Here is an 18,842-nt window from a genome sequence, read left to right on the forward strand (position 1 = left end):
TGGAGGTTGAAAATTTTTTATCAGATAAATAGAACTACTTTTACCACAAGTCCTGTCCTTGTCACTGTTGCTGAACTAGAGTAATGAGACAAAGTTTGAGGATAAAGAGAAAGTTCATTCTATTGATAGAATGAGAATGTAGCAGACAAACACCTATAGAGCTACCATCTTCCTGAGTGAACAAAGTTCAGAGTTTTTAAGGATTTCAAAAGGGAAAGCTGTGCTTAGGAAGGTAAGACTAATAATGCATGAAAAATTAGAGACAGGGGCTCAGGAGTAAGCAGCCAAACACCGAAACTGGTTGTGGATCCAAAAACAGGATTATTTGTTATAAATCTCAAGCATCATTACAATTTCTTGAGAAACGTGGAAGGAGAATGGATGGCTTGATCTTAATATGCGCAAAACAACACATTCTGGATGGGTGAGTGCTGCAAAACATTATGTGGCCGGCATCTGGAAGATGAAAAGCACTGGGTTAAGAGACTGGAGTGTTTCATTAACCATATGAGGTCTACTGCTCCTAAAATATGACTAGTGAGGTTTATTGTGTCCTTACTCACCTTCATCCCATTACACCATGTTACAATGCCATTTTCATCCTGACCAAATATATTAGAAGAAAAAAAATTTTTTTCCTTTGGGTATTTTTTCTGTTTTCTGATAAGTTGTGTAGTTTCTTATATTTATTAAAAAGTAAAGGTTCTGATCCAATTTTTACTTTTTAAAAATGGATCTTATTTTTAAAAAGTAATAACTTCTGTGACAAGCCTTTAGTTCTGAAAAATAGTCTCAATATTGAGTGTTCTTTTTTTTTAAAGATTTATTTATTTATTTCAAAGTCAGAGTTACACAGAGAGAGAAGGAGAGGCAGAGAGAGAGGTCTTCCATCAGCCGGTTCACTCCCCAGATGGCTGCAATGGTCAGAGCTGTGTTGATCCGAAGCCAGGAGCCAGGAGAATCTTACGGGTCTCCCACGAGGGTGCAGGGGCCCAAGGATTTGGGCCATCTTCTACTGCTTTCCCAGGCCATAGCAGAGAGCTGGTTGGGAAGTAGAGCAGCTGGGACTCAAACTGGTGCCCATATGGGATGCTGGCACTGCAGGCGGCAGCTTTATCCGTTCTACACCAGCACCGGGCCCTGAATGTTCTAAATGATTTTATCTGAGTGTTTTTTCTTTGAAATCCTTGAAATGTTATTTTACCTGCCATTAAATATGATTTTATTTTTATAGGTGGCTATGCACCATTTCTTTCTTTGGCTGCCAGAGAAAGTACTTCTGTTGCCTCTAACACTGAGAAAGATGGTCCAGGTCCAGGACACTATAATGTTTCAGAAGCACAGGTACATTTATAAATTCATTATAATTGAGTCAGTGAAAGTCATATTTTTCTCCCCTAATGGAACCAAATGTCATTTGTTACATTTTTCCCCTATTAGTGTTTTCTTTCTCTTTTTAATCTATGTTTTGTAATTTGAGTAATAGAAAAAATGAGTTTGATATTGGTTGCTTTATCGGGTGTTTTTCATTATTCTTTAAATCCTATAAGGTACAAACCATTTAGCCAAAAGAATGGGAGATCAATATATATGGAAGAGATTGTCAAAAGAGTGAAGGAATTGGTTTTCAAAAGCTATAGCTGTTTCATTTATATCCTGTTTCTTTATAGACATAAGAGTCTGACCAGAATATATGCAATGGTCCACTCAGAAACAGTGTATAACTCCGATATCTTCATAATCGCAGATGTCATCTTTTATCATTTTGGAATTTTATTTGAATTAACTATTTGTCAGTTGATAATTTTTGATTCTGGAGAATCCGGATATGCTGCATGATGGGCCATGGAAGATTCCTCCCAATGTCTTCCTTTGTATGAAACAATGTTTAAAAATAATCTAAAAATAACCTTAGGTGTTAGTAATCTGCTGCAATAGTTACTACACTGCTATGGACATGTGTGTCTTATATAGGAGTGTGGGTGAGTTCAAGTTGGTCCTCTGATTCTGATCCAACTTCTTGCTAATGTACACCCTGGTAGGCACCAGGTGATAGGTTGTGTAATCTGGTCCCTGCCACTTACCTGAGGAATTTGGATTGAGCTCTTGGCTGTTGACTTTGGCCTGGCCCAGCCCTGGGTATTTTGGGTATTGGAGAAATGAACCAGTGGATGAAAGATGTTTCTCTCTCTCTCTCTCTCTCTCTCTCTCTCTCTCTCTCCTTGTCAAATCAATTAAAACAAAACAAACAAAAATGTAATCTGAGTATAAAACCATCCTGTTGCCAATAAACCTACATTAACTTCCTTGGAGATCACCAAAATGAACATAATTAATCCTAAACAATTTTTTTTTTTTTTGCCTTTTTGCTGCCATGTGATTGTCAGCATTTTTCAAGTTCGTTTTGGAAGTAAAATTTTCCCAGGCCTTGGAAAATATACACGATTTTTGCCCTGCAGTTTTGAGAATTCCTGTCTCTGATTCCTATTTTTTTTTTTTTAAGATTTATTTATTTATTTGAGAGGCAGAGTTACACAAGAGAGAGAGAGCGAGCAAGCACTTCTATCCATTGGTTCCTTCTCCAAATGGCTGCAATGGCTGGAGCTGGGCAGATCTGAAGCCAGGAGCTTCTTCTGGGTGTCCCACATGAGTGCAGGGGCTGAAGCACTTGGGCCATCTTCCACTGCTTTCCCGGGCCATCGGCAGGGATGCTGGATTGGAAATGGAACAGCTGGGTCTCCAATGGGTGCCCATATAGAGAGCAGGCATCACAGACAGAGGCTTAACCTACTATGCCACAGTGCAGGCCCTAGCCCGGATTTCTGTTTTAAAAACTGTGTTTTCTTGGGGCCAGTGCTGTGATATGCTGCCAGAATCCCATATGGGTGCTGGTTAAAGTCCTGGCTGTTCTACTTCCTGTCCAGCTCCCTGCTAATGTGCCTGTTAAATCTTTGAAGGATTGCCCAAGTGCTTGGGCTCCTGAACTCATGTGGGAGACCCAAATGAAGCTCCTGGCTTTGGCCTGGCCCAGCCCTGGCAGTTACAACTCTTTGGGGAGTGAACCAGTGCATGGAAGATTCTCTGTCTCCCTCGCTCTGTGACTCTGATTTCGAATAAATAAGTAAATCTTCAAAACAAAACAAAACAAAACCCAGAGTTTTCTTGTATTCTTTTAGACTGCTCTAATTATAGTAAATTTTAGTTTGGATTCTAAGTTAAAACTGACAAAACTGTTATTACCTGCTTTTACTAGAACTTTTTTTTTTTTAACTTTTATTTAGTAAGTATAAATTTCCAAAGTACAGCTTATGGATTACAATGGCTCCCCCACACCCCATAACTTCCCTCCCACCTGCAACCCTCGCAACTCACGCTCCCTCTCCCATTCCATTCACATCAAGATTCATTTTCAATTATCTTTATAGGCTAATCATGCACCTGCGGCACCGGGCTGCTGGGTTCTAGTCCCGGTCGGGGTGCTGGATTCTGTCCTGGATGCTCCTCTTCCAGTCCAGCTCTCTGCTGTGGCCCGGGAAGGCAGTGGAGGATGGCCCAAGTCCTTGGGCCCTACACCCACATGGGAGACCAGGAGAAGCACCTGGCTCCTGGCTTCGGATCAGTGTGGTGCGCCGGTTGGAGCGGCCATTGTGGGGGTGAACCAACGGAAAAGGAAGACCTTTATCTCTGTGTCTCTCTCTCTCACTGTCTACTCTGCCTGTCAAAAAAATAAATAAATAAATAAAAAGAACTAAAAAATATATATAAAACTTTTTTTTTTAAGGATTTATTTATCTATTTGAAAGGCAGAGCTACAGAGAGAGAGGAAAAGGTCTTCCATCCACTGGTTCACTCCCCAGATGGCTGCAATGGCCAAAGCTGAGCTGATCCAAAGCCAGGAGCCAGGAGCTTCTTCCAGGTCTCCCAGGTGGGTTTAGGGGCCCAAGGACCTGGTCCATTTTTGACTGCTTTCCCAGGCCACGGCAGAGAGCTAAATCAGAGTGAAGCAGCTGGGACCCATATGGGATGCCCTTGTTCTAGGTGGCGGCCTTACCTGCTACACCACAGTGCTGGCCCCTAGAACTGTGTCTTCAATTAAGAGTCTTAATTTTTTTAGGTTCGGTTTTAACACTACATGTTAATAGTGATGTTTAATATTTATCAAATAAAAATCAATTGCAAAGTGCTTTTAATTATTTTATATATTTTTTTCTCTCCAATTTAGTGTAATATAAAAGGAGGCCGTAGTCTACAAAACCGGGAGAAACGTTTTAAGAAGTTTATTTCAGATAATCCAGGACCAGCAAGCTATGATCAGTGTTTTCCTGGAACAGTATACAGAAAAGTACTGGAGGCTAAAGAGCATCTTCAGTCAGTATGTTGGTATTTTAAATAATGCTTTCATGACATTTCTTTTAGTTAAGATAAAGAAAAGGTTTAGTATTTTTTGTGATGTTAGTACATTTAAAAAGCCTCACTGACAGAATTAGCAGATTTCTTAGTCTCCATATTGTATTTAGTTTATAATTAAATGAGTACTTAAAAATTTATAAAAAATTTTTTAACTGTGTTGGTATCTAACTTCATTTTTGTGCTTGAGAAATCTAATGTTTATGAGGAATAGGAAGTAAGAAAGATTTGAAAGACTATCTGAGTTTACCTGTTAGAGAGGAAACTCTGTGTTAAGTATTGTTAATAATGCAGGGAAATTAAAAACGTGATTCCTGAAGTATAGAAGTTTAAAAAATTTGGATGGAAAAGAACATATAGGTTACTACTAATTCAAGATAAAATGTGTTAGGCTGTAAATGCATGATCATGTATTAAATGCCACAGAAATTTTAAAAAGATCTATGGTAATATAGGATGGTATAATTTATAGAGAATTTATGGCGGAGACTGGTCTTGAGGTAGGATTTGAGGAATAAGATTGTAATATTCATTCCAGACATGGAATGCTATGAATGAAGATATGGAAGTGGAGTTTTTAAAGAAGTAATGATGGAGCTTTCACATGGTGCATTTGGTTAATCCTCCAGCTGTGGCCCTGGCATATGGGCACTGGCTCTAGTCCTGGCTGCTCCTCTTCTGATCCTGCTCTCTGCTATGGCCTGGGAGGGCAGTATTAGATGGCCCAAGTGCTTGGGCCCCTGTACACATGTGAGAGACTTGGGAGAAGATCCTGGCTTCTGGCTTTGGGTCGACTTAGCTCCGGCCATTGCAGCCATTTGGGGAGTGAACCAGCGGTTGGAAGACCTTTCTCTCTGTCTCTTCCTCTCACTATCTGTAACTCTGTCTCTCAAATAATAAATAAAAATATTGGAAAAAAAAAGAAAAGGTAATGAGGAGACTGTTTTAACTGGAATGAGGAATTTATAGTAGAGACTAACGTAGGTGATATGTTTGGAAAGATGTGCTGCTGCTACATAGCAAATAATTTTGACACCCAAACCTCCTCCTTTGAAATAAATAATAGTATCTAGTGGATTTTGCTCATGGTTTATTTAGAGCGTATCCCTTCTCTTGCCCTTATTTCTTTATGTATCTTGTATTAATTGTATTTTAATCAGTTCTCTATTGAAGAGGATATTTTTCAGGGTTGAGTCCTCAGTTGAATAATGTCAGTGTAATGACATTGGGGTTAAGTTTTATAATGTATTTAAACATCAGTTATTTCATGTATGAGGACAAAGTAACTGTTCATTTACTTATGTAAGGATTTATCAAACATTTATTGATGTATCAGACAGCTGTAATTTTAACAGGAAAGTAATGACTGAAATTCAGTAAAGTGAAAGTGATGAAATCATGTCATAGAACCATGATCAAATTTCACTAGTAGCCTAAAGTGGGAGTCTAGGAAAGAATAGAACAAACAATTGAATTTGATCTTCAAGAAGGATTTACTAAGTTATAAAGAAAAGGAAAAGGATTCTAGACAGCAAAAACAACATTAATAGGCTGGCGCCGCGGCTCACTAGGCTAATCCTCCGCATGTGGTGCCGGCACACCGGGGTCTAGTACCGGTCGGGGCACCGGATTCTGTCCTGGTTGCCTCTCTTCCAGGCCAGCTCTCTGCTGTGGCCAGGGAGTGCAGTGGAGGATGGCCCAAGTCCTTGAGCCCTGCACCCCATGGGAGACCAGGATAAGTACCTGGCTCCTGCCATTGGATCAGCGCGGTGCGCCGGCTGCAGCGTGCCGGCCGCGGCGGCCATTGGAGAGTGAACCAATGGCAAAAGGAAGACCTTTCTCTCTGTCTCTCTCTCTCTCACTGTTCACTCTACCTGTCAAAAAAAAAAAAAACAAAAAACCACACACACACACACACACAACATTAATAGACTCTGAGATGTTTAGTATGCTCAGAGAAGAGCAAAGTTTCTTGGAATGTTTAAAGTATAGGATGTAAGGGACAATAGTAGGAATAGAGGTTGGAGAAGGAGATAGGGTCATTATTTTGTAAAATCTTGATACCATGTAATTGCTTTTTGAAAGTACAGAATGGAGAATAAACCATTCCATGCTTCTTGTTTTAATATGGTAAGTAATCTCATGAGAGTCATTGGAAGTTAATAGTGATAAGAAAAAGAAAATTCTGTGATAGTTTGTTTATAACATAATTGTATATGTCCATATGTGTTTATAACTATTGTACTTACTTATTTTTTCCAGAAATAATAGGGATCAATGTATTCTTTTTTTTTTTTTTTTTTTTTTTTATTTGGCAGGCAGAGTTAGACAGTGAGAGAGAAAGACAGAGAGAAAGGTCTTCCTTCCATTGGTTCACCCCCCAAATGGCCGCTACGGCCAGCGCACTGCACTGGTCCAAAGCCAGGAGCCAGGTGCTTCCTCCTGGTCTCCCATGTGGGTGCAGGGCCCAAGGACTTGGGCCATCCTCCACTGCCTTCCCGGGCCACAGCAGAGAGCTGGACTGGAAGAGGAGCAACCGGGATTAGAACCTGGTGCCCATATGGGATACTGGCATCTCATGCGGAGGATTAGCCAAGTGAGCCATGGCGCAGGCCCGGAATCAATGTATTCTTAATTATCCAAATAACTAAATCCTTTGAATGTCAATATTTTTATCTGATGTATTTTATATTAATATTTTAAATGTTACTCCTTCCTGTTTTTGTTTAGACGTATTGTACATTAAAGCAAATTTTAAAAAGAGGACAATCACCTTAAAACCTCTCACATTAACATTGTTTTAGTTTTTGCAAAGCTTCTTTCAATATTGTCACATTTGCTTTCTTATAAATTTCTATATGACTTCACATAACTTACATAACTAAATTCATAGTTAAATTTTTTATTTTTCTGTTTTAATTTAGTGTTATTTTCCTGGTACATAGTATGTGCATGATTAGGGTATTTATACAAGGTCTGGGTAATGTGGAGATAAGTTAGGACCTGGAAAATAATGAAACTCAGAAATGTTATTAAAAATATAAAGCATGTTTTTGTATGGCAAATTGAATAATAGCATAATTGTTCATGTGATTCTTGGAATTCTTGCCTTTGAATCAATATTTATTTTACTAAGCAGGTGCATAACTGATGCAAATGAGAGAGAATTCATACATCTTTATGGTGACTTTAGTAGTTTGGTTTATAAAATGACATTAGACTTGAATTTACTCCTTTGAGTTACTTTTAGAAATACTTTTTTGGTTTATATTATGAAATTCATTGTCAATATTTAATAGCTTTTAATAAAATTTCATATCTAATTCTCTTTTCCTTGTGTCTTTGAGTAAATAATATAAAATGTTTCCTTACAGAAAATTTCAAGAGCACGAACACTTACCAAAACTCTGGATATTCCTTCAATTCCTTCTTGTGGACAGTCATGTGGTTATCATATCAATAAGGATGATAGTATTATAAAATGTGTTCCACCTGCTAGTGATGACACACTAGGTCCAGCATACTATAAGCCTCTATTTGTAAGTATAATGCATTTCATGACAGTTGGACGATTGTGTTTGTTTATGCACGTTTTAGTTCATGTAATACAAATTGTGGTAACAAATAGACACCCACATTTCAGTGATTTAAAACAAAGGAATTTTGCTCCCATTCATCTGGACACTACTTGTTGATAAGTGACTTTCTTCCATGTAGAGATTCAAGGACATAGTCATATTCTGTTTGTATTTCTGTCATCCCCTAGGGCCTGGTCATCTAATCTATATCTAGCTAATAGAAGAGGCTGGAAGATTATGAGTGGGAGATTTTTGTAGGCCAGGTCTGGGAGCTAAAACTCAGTCACATGGCCATACTTGCCAAGGAGGATGGGAAATACTGTCTAACTGTGTATCTAGGAAGAAGAAAGAATGTGTGAAATTGCTAGATGTCTCTGCTACCATGTTTAGTCATATATAAAGCAGATTTTTTTCTTGAATTTGAAAGAAAAAAGTGAACATTTTATTTATAAAATAATTTGAATCTCAGAGTGTAAACATCATTTATTCAACAAATGATTGTAAAAAAGATAAGGAGCTTCTTTTTGATTAAAATAGCAAACATATTATAGCAGATCCATCTAATCCAGATAAAATTTCAAACCTAGGCAGAGTTGAATCAAAATTTCAGTCAGTCAGTTGAAATGTGAGTTACCCAGGCATACAAATACTGAGTATATATTGAATGTCTGGTTTTGCTTAGGTACGAGACAGAAGTACCTAGTGCTTTAAACCTATTGTATTTTTATAAAATACAAAAGATGAAATATTAGCAAGGAAAATGGCATAAATTAAGCATAGATTTAAGGAAAGGCTGAAGAGACATTTTGGACATAGTATAGTAGGTATTCTCAGGATTTGACTTAACCTACATTCACAATACTCTAGTTGTTCTCCATCTTTGGGCTTAGACTCAAACACCTGCAGAAACTATTTGATTTGTGATAATAGATATACCCAAGAATTTGAGGGGTCTTTTATCTTTGAATTGTTAAAATCTTTTGTTCTTAGAACATTTCTATTATAATTTATATATCAAAATATAGATACTATATTACCCAGGTGTCATATATTTAAAATTTGGCCACTTTTTGAGTTAGCTATGTTTATTTTTTCAAGATTTATTTGTTTGTTTACTTGAAAGGCAGAGTGAAACAAAGAGAGATAGAGATCTTCTATTTGCTGATTCACTCCCCAAATGCCTACATCAGCTGGGGCTGGGCCAGGCTGAAGGCATAAGTCAGAACCTTATTCAGGTATCTGATATGGGTGGCTGGGAGTAAGGCCTTTGGTCATAATCTGTGGTTTTCCCAGGACAGTTAGGTGCAAGCTGGATCAAAAGTGAGTAGCTGGGACTTGAACTGCTATGCCAGTATGGGATGTGGGTGTTTGTGTTGGCTTAACCCACCGGGAGACAATGCCTGCCAGAGTTAGCTACATTTGAAAAACAATGTATTATTATCCCCCTAAATCTTCTTTCTCCATCTTTTTTTCATTGCCAGAGCAAGCACTAAACCTTTATTACATATTCAAACATAATAATGTGTATTTTTATAATTAAAAAAAAATTAAGTGAATGTTTTCAGTATGTTTATTGATTTCCCACTTAATATATTTTTTGAATTTAAGAATATAGATATTAGATCTAATTCGTTTATTATGAGCAGTTAGATAAATTTAAAAAAATAATTTTAAATTTTAAAGGAGTTTCACAATTATAGAAAAGTTGTAATAATAATTTGCATATATTGTTTACTTAGATCACGTAGTTGTTAACATTTTATCACATTTATTTCATATTTTTTCTCCCTGTATATTTATATATTATTTTTAATAAACCATGTGAGAGTACATTTTACTTTAGAGATTTATTTATTTATTTGAAAAGCAAAGTTACAAAAAGAGAGGGAGAGACAAAAAGGGAAAGATATCTTCCAGTCTCGGGTTCACTTTCCAAATGGCAGTAATGGTCAGGGCTGAGTCAGAATGAAACCAGGGACTAGGAGCTAGGAAATCCATCTGGGTCTCCCATGTGGGTGAGAGATGGCCTGAACATTTGGCTGTCTTCTACTGCTTTCCTAGGTGTATTAGCAGGGAGCTGGATAGGAAGTGGAGTAACTGGGACAACAACCAGCACCCATATGGGATGCCACCGCAGGCAGTGAGTTAACTCGCTATACCACAATGCTGGCTCCAAGAGTACTTTGACACGATGTCTCTTTAACCCTAAAGATATCAGTGTAAGTAACCTGAGAAAAAGACATTCTCTTTGATAGCCACAATGCAATGATCAAAATCTGGATATTTCATTCATATAATATTATTATGTCATCTTCATGTTTTGACATTATTTCTAATTATCTCAATTATATTCTTTGTAGAAAAACACAAATTTTTGGTTCAGAGTCTAATCTGATACAGTTGCACTTCGTTGTCATGTTTCTTTAGATTCCTTTAATTTGGAACAGTTCTTCAGTTTGTTTTTGTTTTTGATAACTGATTTTTTAAAGACTACCGGTAGTTATTTTGTAGACTTTTCCTCATAGTTTGTGTATATTTTTATGAATAGTTTAAGGTTTTATATTTTGGCTGGAGTACTATAAAAGTGATGGGTTTTCAATAAATTATGTAAAGAGAAATATATTGCTATTGTGGTAATGTTTTCCAGTTTTATTTCCTTTAAAGTTATTTTAAGATTCAGTAGTTAGGGCTGGCACTGTGGTGCAGTGGGTTAAGCTGCCATCTGTAGTGCCAGCATCCCATATTGGCACTGGTTCATGTACCTGCTGCTCCACTTCTGATCTTGGGAAGGCAGCGCAGGATGATCCAAGTGTGTGGGTAACATGGGCCCACACTTGGGTCATCCTCCACTGCCTTTCTAATCTCATCAGCAGGGAGCTGGATCAGAAGTCAGAAGTGGAGTAGCACATGGGAGACCTGGAAGAAGCTTCTGGCTTTTGGCTCCTAGATCTTGGCTTTTGCTTGGCCCTTGGCCATTGTGGCCATTTGGGGAGTGAATCAGTAGATGGAAGATCTTTCTCTCTATCCCTCCTCTTTATCTCTTTCAAATAAATAAATCTTAAATAAATAAATCTTAAATGGATAACTCTTTCAAATAAATAAATATTAAGAAAAGATTGAATAGTTATCCATCAAATTGTCATCTGCTAGTTTTAATATTCATTGATGATGCCCAAATCAATTTTACTGTGATGTTAACAAATAATTTTCTGACTTCCTCTTTCCTTTAACATTTATTTGTTGAATCTGTACTCAAAAGAAGAATTTTATTTTCTTTGCCATTTTTTTGTGCTTGTATCAATGTGGAGTCATGAATTCCTATTTTATTCAAATGTTTATCTCACCCTTTTTATTTATTTTGAGGCTTAAATTATCCCAGATTTGATCCTTGGGAAACTGTTCAAGATGTAGCTTGTGTTATTTTTGTATATCACTATCATTTTGTGAGAATTTCCTTACTTTCTGGAGTCATAAGATGTTCTGGGTTTGTCTTTTCCTGTCCAGGCCTCAAATCAGCCATTTCTTTAAGGAACTGTACTTCCATTTAGTAGATAATGCATATCAGAATAAAATCTGTATACTAGGTACAAACAATACTACTGGGCTGTCCTTGCTTCTAAGTCATCTCAATAGATAAAGTTAGAAATTTATAATTATTTCTTATATATTTATTCAATCTTTGACTTTATACATATACCTCCAATTGCAATCCAATATTACAGATTTGTTCTACTTGCTTCTTTTTCATATTGAAGTCACTTCTTTCCACAGTGAGAAACCTGACTCTCATTATCCTCAATATAATTCCTTGGTTGCTTATTTCTGTAATATGCTTAAAGTACTTTCAGAATTGTTAACATAAACTCATAACTGTAAAAAATATGCTTGAGTATGTACAGGCTCTTACCTCTAGGTGATCTTGAAGCTCCGCCTAAGCAGGAGGTGAGGGATAATAGGCAGATTTGTAAATTGTCTGTGTGAATACTGAAAGTGCCCCAGCACTAACATAGAGCACTTTGGTGAAAGTTGGAGATTTATTGGTTTAGGGCATTTAAAGAAACCTTTGTCTAGTTATTTCCTGACCATTAACTAACTAGGTTGACACATGTGACCAAGAATAATAGACTTTAGGGAATTACTACAGGAAAATCACTAAACAATAACAAAGTCTGCTAGAGGGATTCTAATTTTCAGAATTGTCAACATTATATTATAAAAATTGTCATGTTTCAACAAAAGGCATGAAATATGCAAAGAATTTTAAAAATATGGCTTGTACACAGGAAAAGAAATTGTTCCTAAAGAAGCTAGGATAGGAGGTTGGCATATGTTTTTCAGGCTAAAGTAGGTTATTAGTAACTCAAATTTATACACAGAATTAAAGAATAATGCTATAGGTAATTTATAAGCCAGTATCATTCAGGTTTTGGTTTGTAATTCCTTCTTTTAAACATTTTTGAAGATGTATTTATTTATTTGAAAGTCAGTTACACAGAGAGAGGAGAGGGAGGGGGAGGAGAGAAGAGAGAAAAGGAGAGGAGAGGAGAGGAGAGGAGGAGAGAGAGAGAGAGAGAGAGTGTGTGAGAGAGAGTGTCTTCCATCCATGGTTCACTCCCCAATTGGCTGCAACGGCCTGAACTATGCTGATCTGAAGCCAGGAGCCAGGAACTTCTTCCAAGTCTCCCATGCGGGTGCAGGGGCCCATGGACTTGGCCATCTTCTGTTGCTTTCCCAGGCCATAGCAGAGAGTTGGATTAGAAGTGGAGCAGCCGGGTCTCGAGCTGGCGCCCATAGGGGATGCTGGCGCTTCAGGCCAGGGTGTTAACCCACTGCGCCACAGTGCCAGCCCTAGGGACTTTTGCTTTAAGATTATTTTTACTTTATATGTCAAACTTGGTCTTCCATTTGTTGACTATACCATCATTGATATTAAGAAGAACCTGGCCGGTGCCACGGCTCAATAGGCTAATCCTCCGCCTGCGGTGCCGGCACCCTGGGTTCTAGTCCCGGTTGAGGCACCAGATTCTGTCCCGGTTGCTTCTCTTCCAGTCTGGCTCTCTGCTGTGGCCTGGGAAGGCAGTGGAGGATGGCCCAAGTGCTTGGGCCCTGCACCCACATGGGAGACCGGGAGGGGCACCGGGCACCTGGCTCCTGGCTTCAGATTGGTGTGGTATGCCGGCTGCAGCATGCTGGCTGCGGCGGCCATTGTGGAGTGAACCAACGGAAAGGGAAAGACCTTTCTGTCTGTCTCTCTCTCTCACTGTCCACTCTGCCCGTCCAAAAAAAAAAAAAAGTTGCTAGTCCTTAGCTGGTATTAACTGCTCAAAAAAAATTAAAAAAAAAAAAAAATAGAGGAACCTAATGGTCTTTTTCAATAGAGAATGGCAAATATCTTAGATAGTTGTCATATGTGCTTAGTAAAACAGCAAAGATCAATTTTGTAACAATTTAAGTGACCTATAGAATTTCTGTAGTCTGATAACAGGGTAGTTTCTCTCAAGTGAAAGACAAGTTATGAGATGAAGTTTAATGGGACCAAAAGGCATTAGTATGTTTGCTGGCCCCACCACTTAATTGTTAATTGTCCTTGACCAAATTACTTAATCTCTTTGTGCTTAGTTGCTTTATTCAAAATATCCTGGGGGGAAAAATTATGGTCTAATACATTGCAATGAGAAAGAGAGAAAGAGAAAGAGAGAAAGAGTGACTAGGGGCTGACCAGGCTGAAGCCAGGAACCTGTAACTCAGTCTAAGTCTCCTACATGGATGAAAGGTACCCAAGGAGTTGAACTATTATCTGCTGCCTCCCAAGGTTCACATTTGCAGAAAACTGGAATTGGAAGTGGAACCGAGGGCTGAAACCTAGGCACTCTGGTATAGGATGTGAGTGTCCCAAATATGGGGCTTAGCTGCTGCACCACAGCACCTGCTCCCAAAATTATTTTGAATATCATTTTGAATGATAAAATTTAGCTTTTTTTTTTTTTTTTAAGAAGAGGTTAGCTTACTGTTAGAAAGCTGTTTTTCAGAGGTGGGTTTCAGAAGTAAAGTTCAGGATTGGAATTATGATACTAACATACTTGCTAGTGATAACATGCTGGTAACTACCTGTATGCTGTCACACTGGAAAATAGTCCATTAGTGTTTGCACTGCTGTATTTTGAGGCTTTTAACTCTTCACAAATTTTGTTTTCATATTTAATTATAGAAGGACATGGGGAAAAGTTGTATAGCCATTTCTTAATTTAATTTTCGATGAGAGTGGCAGTAATTCTTCTTTAAGTTATATTTTGGCATTCATTTAAAGTAGTGCAGCTTCTTGCTGAGTTTGCTTCAATTAAGCCATATTTTATTTGCTAATAATGACTTTACAGGTTGACAGTGACCTTGAAGTTAGTACTACTGTCAACACTTCTTGATATAGAAGAGAGTGTAATTTAGAATTAAGAATGCATGAATTTATTCATTTTTTGTCTGTATTTTTAAAAGGCTTTTAAATTAAATTTCAAATTGAACAATTTGAGTACTGCAGAGATGAGTTAAGTAATTATCAGTTCATATGGTTTAAATTAAATGAATTTTATTGTATATATGGAAAAGGATTTTTCTGCTAATATTTTGAACAATGTTTTCTTCTCCTGAATTACCTTTAGAATTGTTAAATTGTTGAACCATAAAATCTCAATAATGTAAATTCACCTGAAGAAAGCTTCTTAGATATACTTCTCAAGGTTTTCTGAATTGCTGTGTTAAAATTATTATTATAAAAGCTTAACATGATTTTTTAGGCTATAAAATATGAAAGATGGATTATCATAGTGTGTTTTAAAATACTAATAGGTACATTGATTATCTACAGTAAATAGATATGCTTGTATATGAAATATATAATAATATATTCAATGATATTATATTAGAACATATTTCTAATGTATGTGAAATGCCTAACATATTCAAGTATGTTATATTAGAACATAGGTCTACATTTTGTACTTCATAGCTCCTTATAGTAAAAATGTAGTAGAACAAATCTATGGAATTACGAAATTCTGCTTTATTTCTAAGAAAATCTAAAGTAGAACATCAATGGGAAATTTTTTTTTCTGCCATCAAAACTGTTTACTTTAAAATCCATGGCTATATTAAGTAATTCCATTTGAAAGAGGGTCTTAAATATTCAGTTTTTAAAAGAAAGTGTTGTGTGGTTAGGCATTGTCTCTTTTTCTGAAGCTTTGTTAGATGCATGCTCTTTTGAGTTACTGCTGACCCTATCAGAAAAATATGCCTTTTAGCTATTTCTGTAGATGCCATGGTTTTCTTTAGTGCTTCCCTAATGACACCTGCTGTTCTGCTGACTTCTTCTAAGCTGTTCTGGATGTTGCAGCATTTGTCTTTGCACCCTCAAGATCCAAAGCTTTTGGATGGCCTAATTTCCTTTTGTGTTATAGTTAGGAATCTGAAAGCAGTTTTTGTATATCCTGTATTTTACAAAGATTAGTGAGAAGCTCTTTTATTATTTATTTATTTTTTATTTATTTAATTAATTAATTTTTGAGGCAGAGTTACAGACAGAGGGAGAGACCGAATGGCCACAATGGCTGGAGCTGGGCCGATTCGAAGCCAGGAGCTTCCTCCTGGTCTCCCATGCGGGTGCGGGGTCCCAAGCACTTGGGCCATCCTCTACTACTTTCTCAGGCCATTAGCAGAGACCTGGATCATAAGAAAAGCAGCTAGGACTTGAATCGGTGCTCATATGGGATGCTGGCGCTGAAGTTGGAGGCATAGCCTACTACGCTACAGTGTCAGCCCCCAGCTTTTTTGATTTTTATTCATAGCCTTATTACTTCAAGGCCCTCATAAGGGTCCTCACAAGGGACTGGACTTAGAATTGTGTTCATTAAAATCCCCACTAGTAATGACAAATAATATTAATAGTAACAATAATACCTTGAATTGATATAGTGCTTTATAGAATTGTATCACTCACCATTCAGTGTTATGACAGATGTCATAGTGAAGAGGGGATGATACCACCCGGCTCTTTACATTTTAATTTGTTAGAAAGGATCTATGGATCCCTTCTAAAGTACACTGAGAGCGCTTATGATGTTGGAAATATTCCTAGAAAAAATAGAAATTAATCTTTTTTATATATGTTATGCAAGTTTTTCCAGGTTTCAATGGATTGTGGATACTAAAATTAGAGTGATGTTACTAATTCAAGTATTAATGTTTCTCATCTGTCTCCGCCAGTTAATGTAGAGTTTCTCTTGCCAGGCAGCTTTAGTGGTCCTCAGGGGATGTCTCAGCCATACTCCTAGACAAGTCTGTTTCCACTGAGTACAGCCACTGTCCCAGACACTTCAGTCTCTTGCCAGCTGGTTCTCTCTGCTGGGCATTTTTACCAATGTTCATCAGCTGCATGATAAACTAGGGTGAAGTGAGGAAATAATGTCTTCTTTGTGTTACTCTCTTTTCAGAGTCCTGAAATTGGATTGAGTTTACCAGTGTTTTTTGTTTGTTTGTTTGTTTGTTTGACAGGCAGAGTGTACAGTGAGAGAGACAGAGAGAAAGGTCTTCCTTTTCCATTGGTTCATCCCCCAGTGGCCGCTGCGGCCGGCGTGCTGCGGCCGGCGCACTGTGCTGATCCGAAGCCAGGAGCCAGATGCTTCTCCTGGTTTCCCATGTGGGTGCAGGGCCCAAGCACTTGGGCCATCCTCCACTGCCTTCCCGGGCCACAGCAGAGAGCTGGACTGGAAGAGGAGCAACTGGGACAGAATCCGGCACCCCGACCGGGACTAGAACCTGGTGTGCCGGTGCAGCAGGCGGAGGATTAGCCTATTGAGCCACAGTGTCACCGGCGTTTTAAAGGAACCATTCTTTTAGATTTTTTTATAGCCTTTTTGCACTCCACAGGATATAGGCATCAATCCAGATGGCATTATCTGTATTAGGAGATAAATTTATTTATTTTTAAAATTTCATTTAAGATATATAAAGTTCGTGTATTTCATATATACAGATTTAGGAACATAGTGATACTTCCACCTACCATCCCTCCTACCCATGTTCCCTCCCTTATTACTTCTCCCTCTCCTTTTCCCACTTTTAGTTTTTACAAAGATCTATTTTCAGTTAACTTTATACTCATAAGATTAACCCTGGACTAAGTAGAGTTCAACAAATAGTATAAACAAAAAAATCACTCTTCCTCTGAGGAAGAGGCAAGGGCTATAAATGATCACTAAATCTCAAAATGACTATTTCACCCCAATACATTACATATTATATGCTCTATTAGTTACCACAGATCAGGGAAAACTTACGGTATCTGTGTTTTTGGGATTGGCTTATTTTACTTAGTATAATGGTTTCCAGCTGCATCCATTTTGTTGCAAAAGACAGGATTTCATTTTTTTTAACCAATGAGTAGTACTCCATTGTGTATTTATACCATAATTTCATTATCTAATCTTCAGCTGATGGACATCTGGGTTGATTCCATATCTTAGCTATTGTGAATTGCATTGTAAAGAACATGGAGGGTATAGATGACTCTTTCATATGCTGATTTCATTTTGTTTGGGAAAATTCTCAGAACTGAGATGGCTGGATCATATAGTAGATCTATTTTCAGATTTCTGAGGTATCTCCATACTGTCTTCCACAATAGCTGTATGGTTTATATTCCCACTAGCGGTGGATTAGTGTACTTTTCCCCCCACATCCTTTCCAGCATTTATTGTTTGTTGATTTCTGTATGAGAGTCATTCTAACTTGAATGCAACCTCATTGTGGTTTTGATTTGCATTTTCCTAATGGCTAGTGACACTGAGCATTTTTTCATGTGTACGTTGGCCATTTGAATTCCTCTTTTGAAAAATGTCTGTTCACATCCTTTGCCCATTTCTTAAGTGGATTGTTTGTTTTGTTGTTGTTGAATTTCTTGAGCTCTTTATAGATTCTGGATATTAATTTCAGTTTTATAGTTTGCAAATATTTTCTCCCATTCTGTTGGTCGCCTCTTAACTTTGCTGAGTGTTTCTTTGGCAGTGCAGAAGCTTTTCAGCTTGATGTAACCCCATTTGTCAATTTTTGCTTTTATTGCCTGTGCTCTGGGGTCTTTTCCAAGAAGTCTTTGCCTATGCCAATGCCATGTGGAGTTTTCTCAATGTTCTCTAATAATTTGATGGTATCTGGTATTAGATTTAGGCCCTCGATCCATTTTGAGTGGATTTTTGTATAAGATAGGGGTTTTGTTTCATACCTCTGCATGCTGAGATCCACTTTTCCCACCAGCATTTGTTGAACAGACTGTCCTTGCTAGGAGGCAAATTTAGTCATCAGAAAATATTCAATGTTTGATCTTGCCACTCTCTTGACACGAGAATTTTCTTATCCTGTGATGGTCATCATGATGAGCTGCTTCCTATAGGACTAGTTTTCACATTCACCTCCTGTTGGTTGACTGTATTAGTTCCCAAATGTTCAAAAACATGACTAAGTCCTACTTGGACATATCTGATGACTCCATGTTTCTCTACCCTTATCTTCAACGTTCTCTACAGCCCCATGCAAGGAACAAACAAAGGGCTTTACTAATATCAAGACAGCGGAAACATTTTGGAAATCTGTATGCACATTTTACGATGAGATTGCATCTATGTAAAAAGAATCAACAGAGGTCCCATTTCACTTTATGAAAAAACTGAAGATCTATCAGTGCTTGTTTTTGTGCCTGTGTGTCACTGTCCTCCAGAGGAACAGGACCATTTACTCTTATGTATACATATACATGCACTTTCACAAAATTCATAGAGAATGAAAATAAAAGTAACTTTGTTTTGGGTTCAGAAA

General features: G+C 37.6%; 1 protein-coding gene across 6 annotated transcripts in view; it reads left to right on the forward strand.

Annotated features, from left to right (window-relative positions):
• STPG2 (sperm tail PG-rich repeat containing 2) overlaps positions 1–18,842 on the forward strand; it is a 604,392-nt gene that overhangs the window by 10,744 nt on the left and 574,806 nt on the right. For 5 of the 6 annotated variants that reach the window (XM_070047844.1, XM_070047843.1, XM_051820162.2 and 2 more), the window contains 3 exons: positions 1,235–1,344; positions 4,223–4,372; positions 7,782–7,946. In XM_070047844.1, the coding sequence (XP_069903945.1) occupies positions 1,235–1,344; positions 4,223–4,372; positions 7,782–7,946 (425 nt within the window). Of the gene's footprint in view, positions 1–1,234; positions 1,345–4,222; positions 4,377–7,781; positions 7,947–18,842 lie in introns of those variants that run through there. The other variant, XM_051820164.2, reaches the window with a different exon arrangement.

Source organism: Oryctolagus cuniculus, chromosome 8 (assembly GCF_964237555.1).
Source record: "Oryctolagus cuniculus chromosome 8, mOryCun1.1, whole genome shotgun sequence".
NCBI lineage: Eukaryota > Metazoa > Chordata > Mammalia > Lagomorpha > Leporidae > Oryctolagus > Oryctolagus cuniculus.